This window comes from Mixophyes fleayi, chromosome 6 (assembly GCF_038048845.1).
Source record: "Mixophyes fleayi isolate aMixFle1 chromosome 6, aMixFle1.hap1, whole genome shotgun sequence".
Taxonomy (NCBI): domain Eukaryota; kingdom Metazoa; phylum Chordata; class Amphibia; order Anura; family Limnodynastidae; genus Mixophyes; species Mixophyes fleayi.
Genome location: NC_134407.1, coordinates 170,436,000 through 170,449,432, shown reverse-complemented (window position 1 = coordinate 170,449,432; position 13,433 = coordinate 170,436,000). Strand labels below are relative to the sequence as shown.

The following is a 13,433-nucleotide window of genomic DNA, read 5'->3' as shown; positions in this document are numbered from 1 at the left end:
TATATGATGGAGAGGATGGAGGAGCAGCCGTATGTGTAGTGTAATGCAGACCTGTTGAAGGTTTTTTATATATTTTATTGTGGTGCCCAGTGCCCACTCCTCTACGCAGTCCAGGTACATTTATTGGTGCGATTCATAAAAGTTCAGGGTTTTTAATATATTGTGGTGACCCACTCCTCTACGCAGTCCAGGTACATTTATTGGTGCGAATCAAACAAGTTGATGGTTTTCTTATTATATATATTGTGGTGACCCACTCCTCTACGCAGTCCAGGTACATTTATTGGTGCGATTCATAAAAGTTCAGGGTTTTTAAGATATTGTGGTGACCCACTCCTCTACGCAGTCCAGGTACATTTATTGGTGCGATTCATAAAAGTTCAGGGTTTTTAATATATTGTGGTGACCCACTCCTCTACGCAGTCCAGGTACATTTATTGGTGCGATTCATAAAAGTTCAGGGTTTTTAAGATATTGTGGTGACCCACTCCTCTACGCAGTCCAGGTACATTTATTGGTGCGATTCATAAAAGTTCAGGGTTTTTAATATATTGTGGTGACCCACTCCTCTACGCAGTCCAGGTACATTTATTGGTGCGATTCATAAAAGTTCAGGGTTTTTAAGATATTGTGGTGACCCACTCCTCTACGCAGTCCAGGTACATTTATTGGTGCGATTCATAAAAGTTCAGGGTTTTTAATATATTGTGGTGACCCACTCCTCTACGCAGTCCAGGTACATTTATTGGTGCGAATCATACAAGTTGATGGTTTTCTTATTATATATATTGTGGTGACCCACTCCTCTAGGCAGTCCAGGTACATTTATTGGTGCGAATCATAAAAGTTCAGGGTTTTTAATATATATTGTGGTGACCCACTCCTCTACGCAGTCCAGGTACATTTATTGGTGCGAATCATAAAAGTTCAGGGTTTTTAATATATATTGTGGTGACCCACTCCTCTACGCAGTCCAGGTACATTTATTGGTGCGAATCATAAAAGTTCAGGGTTTTTAATATATATTGTGGTGACCCACTCCTCTACGCAGTCCAGAAAGATACCTTGTTGCAACGTTTTGGACTAATAACTATATTGTGAGGTGTTCAGAATACACTGTAAATTAGTGGAAATGCTTGTTATTGAATGTTATTGAGGTTAATAATAGCCTAGGAGTGAAAATAAGCCCAAAAACTTGATTTTTAAACTTTTTATGTTTTTTTCAAAAAAAATCCGAATCCAATACCTTAAATCCGAACCGAGACCTTTCGTCAAGTGTTTTGCGAGACAAATCCGAACCTCAAAAATAACGAAAATCCGGATCCAAAACACAAAACACGAGACCTCAAAAGTCGCCGGTGCACATCCCTAATTAGAGGTGGAGGCAAATTTAAAATGTGGGGACAGATTTATATTTGGGGTAGGGCATGTCCTAGATCAACTTTAAATTTCAGTGTACAAATAAAGCTATCAAGTGTTTGTGTACTACATGAAAAAACAGCCAGTATTTAACTTATGTGAAAAATAATAAACTAATTTGCACCCCTTGCATTGTAACATGGTTTTATCCAGGAGAAAACTCACAAATTTTTTGCCTTACTTTCCTTAATGACTCAAGCCCATCATCCTTTGTAGTAGAGCACAGCAGACCCTACACTTGAATTCAACAGCACATGTATCTTTAGATTCGTGCCTTGTTGAATTCTTGAACACCTATAACACGGTTTACGCTCAGAATACGTACGTTGATGATTCAGGCCCGATGTGTCTACTGAAAGAATTTGCAGTCCATCATAGAAAAAAAATATTTTATACATGTTTTACTTCTTGTTGTTTTTCTGACAAACACGACCTTTACCTCCAGAGCTGAGTAACGTTTCATTATCTGATTGTATTCTCTTGTAGCATTCAGCCTCCTGCTCTAGGACATGAAGAACAAGAGCACATTCTGGGTGTGTGGAGCGAACCTTATGAAAAAAGATAGAAGGGAAAGATGAGATGAACCAACCATGTTGATATGAGAGAGCTCTAATTATCAGAAATTACTATATGGTGTCATTGAATTCATTATATGAATCTGTAACTCTTATGTAACTGTATTTGTAATTTTCGGTTTCAGTAACAGAAATAGAAATCCTGATGGAAAAAGACTAAATTGATTGCCTACTTACTGTGCAAATATTCAGCAGCAACAAGACTGCCTAGTGTGAGACAAGTCAGACGAGACCGCAAGTGGTGTGAGATAATGGGAAAAATTAAGTAATAGCAAAGTTTCAGCACGATACGTCTGTACAAGACTTAGGTGCTGTTTTTTAGATATGACAGAGAAAATATGTGAGCTAAAAGGTTACTTAAGTTAAAAGTCATATCCTGTAAGGTTTATTTTTATTTTAAATTAATTTAAAAACATGATAGTTGATCTATGCTAATCATGCAAAGTGGTTTAGATTAATGCCACATAATGAATCTTTTCTACAGAGCTGGCCTCCAGTTTAAAATGAAAAATAAAAACTATATATAGTGTTGTTATAAAGTAAATATGGTTTTCACATTTTGTGTTTCTCTTGTAGTAAAAAAACATTGTATTTTTACTATTTACCTATATGCTTGTTTACTATATATTATATAACAAGATAAAGAGAATCATTACCTTTTTAATAACAAACAGGTTTATTAGCAATTTAAAATATGTAATTCTGACATTCACTTTATAGAATTTAATGTATATGACAGATACAGGGATATAGGGAAAAAATAGGGCTGCAATTTTGGGGCTGGAAGGCTTTTTCCAGATTGAAACAGATTGACGGTTGCTTAATCTGGATCAATTTCAAAAATAAGTGAGGGATCGCAGGAGATCCAAAATAAGCTGAACTTGATGGACTGGTGTCTTTTTTCAACCTCATCAACTATGTTATTATGTTACTATGTTACAGATTTTATCTAACAAAACTTGGAAAAGCCTAACCTAGACCGCTTACACACTGGCGTAACAAACCACATGTGAAAACATATATAAACACTAGGGGCCTGATTCATTAAGGAAAGTAAAGGGAAAAAAAGGAGTAACTTTGCACCATGGTCAAATCATGTTACTTTGTAGCGGGAGGGTAAATTTAAAAAGTGGGGACAGATTTATAGATGGGGTAGGGCATGTATTAGATCAACTTTAAATTTCAGTGTAAAAACAAATCAAGTATTTGTGTGCTACATGAAACAGCAGCCAGTATTTTCCTTACGTGCAAAATAAAAAACTAATTTGCACCACTTGCATTGTAAAATGGTTTGTGCAGGAGCAAATTGACTCCTTTTTTTCTGCTTTCCTTAATGTATCAGGCCCTATGCCTTTGCATATGCATTTCACATGCGTTCACATGCAGTATACCCATGGTTGATATAAACTGGACAGGTTCACATGTGTTTGCAAATTTTGTTCAACCTCAATGGGGTTTACATAGTACTAAATGGGATACTTAAATGCATGAGAGAAGCTCTGCTAGTAAATAAATGGTAAGAAATCCAGTCATGTGTTTCCAAATTCCTCAACCAGCCCCAGATCTAAACAGCATGAGTTTGAATCCACTATTAATAGGGAAACCCGCAGAGCAGGATCCTCCAGACATGGGGGGAACCAGGCCTAAGCTATTCATTATGGGGCTACAGCCTTTATGAAGGTGTGGCCCCTAGTCACTGCAGCTTCTATTACTATTGAAGATGGACCCCCGCAAGAATACAGCACCCCCCTCACAGAGGCAACCAGTGTTATGCTGAAAATCGCTCAGAAAATGCAAGACAGTTACAGCATTTGAATTTCAGTGAGTAAACAGTTTTAAGAGAACATCACAATTACACACAATAAGGCTCATCTACAGCGGACCTATCCTTCTTCCTTATCTGTGTCAATGTGCCTATCCATCCACCAAGAGCATTGCAAGGAGCATGCCCCCTTTCCGGTCCTTGAAACTGAAAAATCAGCCTTTGTGCGGATCCACATGAAAATTTGCATGGCAAAAAGAGATCAAAGATCAGTCTACTAACACCCCAGGACCACCCATTAATTTTACCATTTTGCTCCTAAAAATGGCTTAGTTTAGGTTCATTAGTGTGCTAAATTAATCATGAGAGTGAGGGATCATAAGAACTGTTAGGGTTCCGCTGGCTGTTCTCTGCATCCTTTCTGTCAATCAAGTCTGAGCTGCAGTTGCAGTGTGCCTTCCCTGAATAGCCAATGGGTGAGCTGCACTATTTAAATACCCCTCCTGCCATCATGCTTAGCCATTGATAGAGTTGGATAGGAATGCTTCTTGACTCCTGTTTGTTTGTCCAAGTTTGTTCCTGATCTTGCACTGCTTCCTTGGTCTACGTTATTTGTATTATGGTGTTTGGATTCCGTTGCACAAATCTGCTGGGATTTGGTTCTACTCATATTGGACTCCTGAAACCTATTTTGGATCATTTAATTCTGTTGCTGTTTTATCTCATGGCTCCAGTCTACTGGTCTTCATCTGCAACCTATTCAACTGTTTATTCTAGTGTTACATAATAATTGTCATGTTATTGCATGATTCCTGCATTTCATTGTGGCAACTATTCATGAGACATTCTGCATCATCTTGCCTTGCCTAAAGACTGCATAACATATTCCAATATAACTTCAAGAGATATTGTTTATTTGCAGTGTTATACAATGACTGTCATGCTATTGCGTGATTCCTGCATATCATTGTGCCAATTACTCTTCCCAGCACTACTTAAATGTTCATGCTTTTCCTGTCTGCTTATTATTCTGCAATAAACTCCATATTGTTTGTCACTACAACACAACCTTATTATTTCTGTGCATACCTAACAAGAACTGACTTTATTACATGTGTCCCTTCTGTGTATTTGTAAATTTGTGCCCCACAGAAATGCGCTTTTCCAGTCGACTGAAGGTGAAAAATGCGTCCCATTGCAAATATACGACAAACAAGAATCTTGACCTCAGTGGAGGTAGAAAATCCTTTTGCAAGGGGTGTGCTCTCTCATAAATAAGGGACGGCTGCCTTAAATATGCCCCACCACCTTTTATCTCATGTAAATAACCTTGTGCTGTAAAACAAAATTGTAATGCTATCTGGGTGCAAATGTTGGTAAATTCGTGCTTCACTCACCCAGGATATGGTTATTTTGACCTGCAAATCCATGCATGTTCCCATACAATTTGGTGCACCTTGCAAAAAAGTAGGCATATAACATCACAAAACAGCATTGGCACTGCACTTTTGAACTTTTGTACAATTGTAAATAAACCTCATTGAATTTGTGTAAAATGCCCATAGTGCAATCATATCTTCTAAAATCTATTCCAGTATTCTGTACACTCTGACATAAGAACATGGCGATATACCAATATATTTTACAGCCTGCATTTGCATGGTGACTTCTAATATCCCTCACAGTGGGGAGTTCACTATTCGTATATTGTTTTTGTAACTGACATCCAGTGTTATACATTATATAACTTCATTAAACAAACCTAATTTAAAACTTGTGCTGGTTCATTTACCAAGACTAGTATAAGCATGTACTTTTTCATTGACACCTGCAATCATGTTTTCTAATGGGCCTAGGAGCAGTCATCTAATTGTGCTTATATATGCACAATCCATGTCCCAAACAGGTCCTTCATTTTTTTCTTTCAGTTCAAATACATCCTGGTGGATTAATTATCTTCTAAGTTTAGCCTATATTGTGGTACAGAAGTTAGTTGTAAGCTCAATTGGGGAAGCTACTGATGTGAATGATTAAACAGTCTCTGGAAATAAGTAGGTTGATGATGGTGATGATGATAATAATAATAATAATAATAATAATAATAATAATTGTCCACTATGATGACACCGGCTGTTTCATAGAGAGGCTTGCTGTCACTTCCAATCAAACCCTAAAATAATATAATTTTCCCTGTGCAAGTACTGCAACCATGAGCAAAGCAACACCCATAATTTTGATACAGAAAAACCCTTTTAACCCTGCCTTTGCAGGCCCAGGAAGGAACTACATGTCCCAAGAGTCCCGGTGCTCTTGGGACATGAGGATGGAGAAGGTGTTTGCCCTGGGGATGGAGACAGTTTTGGCACCATTAAATGAGGGAGATAGGATGTCCAGCTGTACCAACAAATGCAGCCCAGAAGGAGGAGAATTAAGGGCATCTCTGCTCTGAATGCGGGAGATGCTTTAATCAAAAATGGGAGGGTGGGAGATATTTTACCAGTGATTAAGAGTGTTCTGTAAAGGAGAGACAATGGGAAACCATTAAAGCAACCGTTTATTCTCTATTCAGGATGCAGTTCCTTCTGAAGATAGAGAGAAGGACTGAGACAGAAGGGATACTTGTTAAGCTTGAGTAACAAGTCATCTCTGTTATATTGTTCCACAAGGGCCTTATGTTCTAAAGTTCATGGCCACTTCCCTTTAGCCAAGGTTATCTATAATGTCCAAGTCTGTCTCCCGCATTTGCTAGAGATTTCCAACTGTTAAAGCCACAAATCCTGTAAATGCACTGATGCACTAATTGCTAGTACTTCAAGACACTTAACCCTGGCCAACAGCATGCTAATGTCAACTGCAATGTGAGCTTAGATTGAGACTGTCAGGAAGTTACAATATTTATTTAGTTAGAGCCAGGCTATATGAAGTTATTTGTATGTACGCATAGCATCTTATTAATATTGCAATGTTACAATTTGCCCCTGGCTGCAGTTCAGCATTTCATCACCAGTTCATCAATTGTCACTGTCGCTGGTCTCCCTGTGAAAACTCCTGTGAGCTGATCCTGACTTCCTCCCTGGTATTTGACACGTGCTTACTCCTACGTTTTGCACCTCTCTTTGTGATCAAGACCCTGGATTTGTTTGACCTTGTTCCTTCTTAATCCCTGCTATTATTGTGGATCTTTCAACTTTTGACCTCTTATTTGCCTGACCCTCCTTTTGTCTGATTCTCCCGTGGATCATCTGGTGCCTCCAGACATCCTATACCTGCAGTCACCTGTGAAACTTGGAAAACAAGAGTCTCCAGCTTCCCAGATTAATTTGACAATTCAGACATCCTATACCCACAGTCACCTGTCAAACTTAGAAAACCAGAGTCTTCAGCCTCTCAGCTTAATTTGGCAATCCAGACATCATATGCCTACAGTCACCTGTCAAACTTGGAAAACCAGAGTCTCCAGCTTCACAGCTAAACCTGGTTAACCTGACAACTCGCACCCGCAGTCATCCTGTTGTGCCTGGTCTCCAGTTTCCCAGCCAAACCTGCTTACTCTGACTAATCTAGTAGTACTCTTGTTTTACAGATAAACTGGAATCCTGGTTCAACTGTTTCTATGGACTTGTGTTAGTTGCCTTATTATTTACTACATATCATTTTTACCTGTGTGACCTGTGTTTAAAATGAACCACTTTATTTTATTTACATTCTCTCTGTGGTCTTCACATTGGGAATCCTGACATGCAGATTGCATTATATTTTACTGCTGCCATTGTCCATTGGTGATCTCATTAAAGTATATTTACAGTCAGTTTGCTCTGTTACATCTATAATTTATTGCTTTTAGCCTTTGTTACTCTTTATTACTTTTCTTAAGACAATGTCCAAAATCCCGTGTTAGCCATATTAAATGTATTCCTCTATTTATCCCTGGTGAAAGCATCTATCCTTTTGTAAACCCAGAAGACTCGATTTGAGTGGAGGCACTGCACCAGAGATAGAAGGAGAGGCCACACTACACATAAATCAATATAACACCCATGAAACCAAGATTCCAGGGTTCACAGTATATTTAAATTACATATTAAGTAATATCTGCACAGAACCAATATACCGAAGAACATTCCATACATTTAGTCACAGAGCAGGTGTTAAACTAACACAGATATACCTCTATCATAAGGCAAGGTGAAATTGTCTTAACCCTCAAGCCTGTTCCTCCTTCTCTAGTCCCGGCATCATGTCTCTGAACCATTGAATGCAAAGGGAAGGGTCGTAAGATACAATTAACAATTATTCTGCAGCCATTATATTAGCAGCGTGAGTCCAAAAGCAAGGAAGGAAAGGGAAGTAATCTCCCCCTCTTTTACTTATCTCCATTCATGTTTTCAGTAACTGTACTGGAAGAGTGACAGAAGAGAGAGTGATAGAAGAGTGGGTGTAAATGTCACACTGCCATTCCTCCTGCAATCGACAAGTGTGCTATGACTAGCTCCACGGGAGATGTTGTGGAGGAACAAGAGGAATGGGCACTCTAAAGAGGACAGAATGTAATTGCTACTCTGGAATCATGAAGGAGGAAAACCTCTGATGAAATTTATCATACTCAGTAGAGCAAGCACATTACTTGTTGCTTTCAATACTTTTTCAAGTATGGGTCATAAAGAATGGAACATTAAGAATATACCAGTAGATGCAATTGTATGACTTGCCCTGCTCTTCACATAAAAGTGGGATGATTCATGAATGGGAGAGATATTTTTGCATCCAGCACATACTTAGGTTCATGGTTCCATTGTTCATGAAAATGTTTATAAAATTGCCCTTTTGCATCTTTTTCCTTTGAATTGCTTTTATGTCACAATTGGCCCGTATCTATTCTTATTGTCATAGTTACTGTATACGTGAGTTTTGCATCTGTGTGTTTTTCACTTAATTGGTTACTGCCACCACAGCTGGCATTCAAATCAAGACTCAAAACAGGCACTTTGTCACAGGGCAAAGCTAGTGAGACCTTTAAAGTGGCCCTCTGTCCAACCCCTTGTAGGTCATTATAACATCGGCTACAAATAAGCTGCCATATTTCTCTCTGACTATAGTGCTTTCCCAGGCACAGTTTTTGTCATGGTCATTAAAAGTAGAGAATTCCCCAATCCACCATAACTGAGTCATCACATAGTACGCCAATATAGCATTGCTGAAAAAAAAAAAAGACAAGGAAAAATATGTTTTGCAATCTGTTGCACTGTGTCTGCCATTCCTAAATGATAGGCAGTCATACACAGACATTTCAATACCTCCATATACAAAAGAAAAGATATTCCGGCGCTCTAAAACAAACAATATATAGATTACAATGTGTCAGCATATACATAAATAGGAGAATATAACTACAATGCCATAAGCTTACCTGCCAACGTCAAGGCATTTAATACCTCTATATAGCTCTCTGTAGCTTATTGCTTAGCAGAGCATGCTGGTATTTGTAGTTCACTAACAGCTAGAGAGGTATATGTTGTTAAGTCTGAGCTATAGTAAATTGGATAGCTTTAGTGTCTTATCAGACTGCTTCCAAGACTTATTATTGTTTGTTTATAAAGCAGCAACATATTCTCCAGCACTGGTGTGTGGGTGGTACATTAAAAAGCATCTATTTAAACTATATATGGAACAGTCACTTAAAAAAAAGTTATGATGAACAAATGATAGGATCCAGGAATACTGTAAAGGAGAATGCATATAATTATAATATATTGGGTCTACAATTTAGATCCAAATTTAACGTCATATAAGATGTCAATTTTTTTCCTCATCTATTGTGAGCGCCAGATTGTCAAGGAGCTGTCACAAACTGTGAATGATTTCCATACATAGAATGCTTCCATCAAGCCCAGGACAGCTGGTTGGTAAGTCAAGCACTTAACCCACTCAGTACCCACAAAATTATAATAGGGGCTTCCCAGGCAAATCCTGTTTTGTGCCACTGAAAATCACAGAATGGATAGTTTCCTAGCATTCATTTCTCTGTTTCTCATAGACTAACATGATTAGTGAAAAAATGATTTTATATGTATAACCATATCTGATGCCCCCCCCCCCCCCCCCCCAATAAAAACATGAAGCCCGATTATAGTCAAAAACAAACTTCATATCACGTTTGTTCCAGTTTTGCATTTGGAAATGATCGGACCATTAAGCATACTATACATTCAGAAAATTAAAAAGAGTTACAGGGAAAAGCAGGAGCAAGCAAAATACTTGTTTGTACATATGTCAGAGAGACATTGAAGACAAGGACCGCAACTATGTAACCTAAAAGGTAATTGATTATAGTTTTGCAGGAGTGAAATACATTTCATAGAGAAAAGGGTTAACAGATACAGAACACCCACACACCATATAATGGCACATAAATATAAACATATCATACTTACCATTCCAGGGGAGAGCCATAAAACAATCAACAAAATATTTTCTCCTATTTTTCTCAAGGGGTTTGATGGCAAAGCCATGTCTGGACACTATGCTCCTGTGGATTATTTTCTGTGACTCCTCAGATTTAGGTTTCCTTTTCTTTATGATTTTTAAAGAACTTCAAAGCTCCCATCCAGCTCTCTGAAATGTATCACTCAATGTATAAAGCCAAAGCTTCAGCTGTCAAGTCAAAATAGTGATAGCCTATAGTCTAGAACTTCATATACTACATATTATTAGTTGTTATGTAGAGAAGTTTGCATCCTTGTAATACTGTATAGAATACTTTGTACCCTTATCCAGTCAAGATTTTTTGCATTGCTGCACTCACATCTCTAGATACAGCTATTCTGTGTCTTGTGCTTCTTTTGAATGGCAATAATGCTCAGGTAGTGGTAGATCCTCCTCCTCCCTGTGTGCATTGATTCTCTCCTCCCTCCTAATCTCTCTATATTAAATTTATCTGTTCTCTGCCCCTGAGCCTGGTCACAGCATCACAGATCTCATCCACTTGCTGCTTATTTGTGCTGAACATCGCTGAGAAATGCAGGCTACAAAGTCTGCATTAATAGCCTATACACTATTATATGGTGAAGAGCTACTTGCACTGACATATAATATCCTATCAACCATTTCATTTACAGTGTACTTCAATACTTTACATTAAACAGCATGATAATAATCTACAATCTCTATGGACACAGCATGTCAATGAGCCATAACAATTCATGCTGTTTCAAAGCACCAAATACATGTACACAGCAATAAGTAAAGAATATGTATGTGTATATATATATATATATATATATATATATATATATAATATATATATTTATATATATATATACATATATATATATATATATATATATATATATATATATATATATATACATATACATATATATATATATATATATATATATATATATATATATATATATATATATATATACATACAGTGGTTGAATTGGTTGAATTGAAAATTTAGAAGCAGCATAGAAATGTAAGGGGATGGAGTTTGATAGTTTTACAATGAAGGCAGCAGGAGGAGTGCAGGTAAGGCATACCACCATATACTAGCCTACTTCGACCACTGTATTTATTGTGATGAGGTTGGTATTTACATGACACTTCACTCCAGTAAAGCTGAAACAAATGTCAAATTTTTTTGTCAGGATGGCAGGGACAACAGTTTGTTCAGCATATAATGACACCTGTAGCCGTTCAAAATCCCTGCTACCTTATGTCTGTCTAGACATACATCATGGGTCTCATTCATTAGGGCATGGATTCTGAGCGCACCTCGCGCTCCGTATTCTACACACGTTGTAAACCATTTACGTTACATTACGTCACATCTCCTGAGGCAATGGAGGCAGGTAAAAAGAGTTTTACATAAGGATTAAACATAGGAATGTATACCTTGATAATATTACATGTCATGTTGTTTATAATGTTATACTGGTTATACAGAGGAAGAGAAAATAATGCGGAAGGCAATTTAAAATTAAAAAACTATTTTATTGAATGCATGAATAAGCAATTATTTGTCATTGAGATTTAAGATAATATACTTATTTTTAATAAAACATTTCCACATGTTTTATATGGTTAATAAAACATTGAATCAATAATGACATTGCTTACGGGGATGTAAAAATGTAATATTATCAACATATTCTAATTTCATGGTTTGCAAAAAGATTATACCCAACAGACTCCAGTGCCAGACTACTGAGAAGAAGAGCGTGACACAAAAGAGAATTATGTGGTTTGTCTATATGGAATATGTTGTTGTACAAAGATATTTTCACTATTCACCAATTGTATTATTTCTAGTTCCTGACATAAAATTAACAGTGTTTTCCCACTTCAGAAGACCTTTAACTTATTGATTTTGTATACCTATTACTAATATGTTGCTTTATCCTTATGTCTCCCTTCTGTGATTTTTACCAAAATATTTAAATCATTTAGATATAGTGGAATATATCCATCTTCATTGAATATGGCACAGCTCAGCTCTGCATTGGAATTCTGCCTACTGTAGTTGATATAAAGGATTCAGCGAAAAATACAGCAAGATAAAGTAGTGTATTTAGTAAATGTTGCAGGTGGACAAGTATAAACTAACACATTAAAGTTATTTGGAGTATGCAAAAAGCCATTTAGGCTTATTTAAATGTATTATCACTTATATTTTGCATTTAAATCATCATCATTTATTTATATAGCGCTGTACAGAAAACTCACTCACATCAGTCCCTGCTCCATGAGAGAGAGAGAGAGAGAGAGAGCGAGAGAGAGAGAGAGAGACTAGGGTCAATACATTGCTGTGGATATGTAACATGTTCTTTTTGGTCAAAAGTTATTCATGAAAGACATTTCAATTATTCAGCCCAAAAATGCTACAGTGTGCTTACTCCTGGGTTTTGTGTGGGAAACCCATTAGCAGACTGTTGCTATAAATGTGGCATTTTACACCAGTATATCCAGGAATACATGACTAATATAAACTAAAAAATACACTTACATTGTTTGTTGTATAAAAAGTTAAAATCCTATTAGTAAAGAGCTATGTAATATCTATTGAGACATATCGAATATTACTCACTGCAATAATGTTTTAGAAGTCACAAACAAACAAATGTCTCTGCAACAAATAATTCACAAACAGCAGGACCGAAGGAAGAGTCCAGCTGCTTCTAAATACACATTGAATTGCAAGTCCAGGTGTAGATGTTTCATCCTAATTGCTAAGTGTGGCGTATACATCGCATCGCTTAATGTCCACCCCCTTCCCCCTTGCTAGGATACTATGGTTGAATGACAGGCAGACAATCCGCGAGTGACGTAAACTAATACTGAGTTAGTCCACATCCCTAAGCCTAAAGCAAGCATTGTTACAGGCCATGTGAAAGTGGTGTGTGTCTGTCATGTTTATATCCTTTTTGTAAAAATGTTCTTTATCTGTGGTGCAAAATAAATGTTTCACAATGTCTGATCACATTATTATGGACTACATCTATATAATTGTTAACCGGATTGATCTTTGAACAATAAATACACTTATATGTTATAATTATTCTAACAGACCATAGACATCGTGTCCGACGCCAGGCGGAGGAGGAGGAGGGGGTTGAGGCAGTGGTGGAGCCTAAGGTGGAGGAGGCGGAGGCGGTTGGGGATCCACAGGTGGAGGA

General features: G+C 37.3%; 1 protein-coding gene across 2 annotated transcripts in view; it reads right to left on the bottom strand.

The window, feature by feature from the left end:
- Positions 1-10,577, bottom strand: part of LOC142094744 (vasoactive intestinal polypeptide receptor 1-like) — a 119,654-nt gene extending 109,077 nt beyond the window's left edge. For both annotated transcript variants that reach the window (XM_075177184.1, XM_075177185.1), the window contains exons 1-2: positions 10,188-10,577; positions 1,853-1,967 (exon numbers count right to left, since the gene is read on the bottom strand). In XM_075177184.1, the coding sequence (XP_075033285.1) occupies positions 1,853-1,967; positions 10,188-10,265 (193 nt within the window). In that variant the 5' untranslated portion in view covers positions 10,266-10,577. The remainder of the gene's footprint in view (positions 1-1,852; positions 1,968-10,187) is intronic.
- Between the last annotated feature and the right edge of the window lie 2,856 nt (positions 10,578-13,433).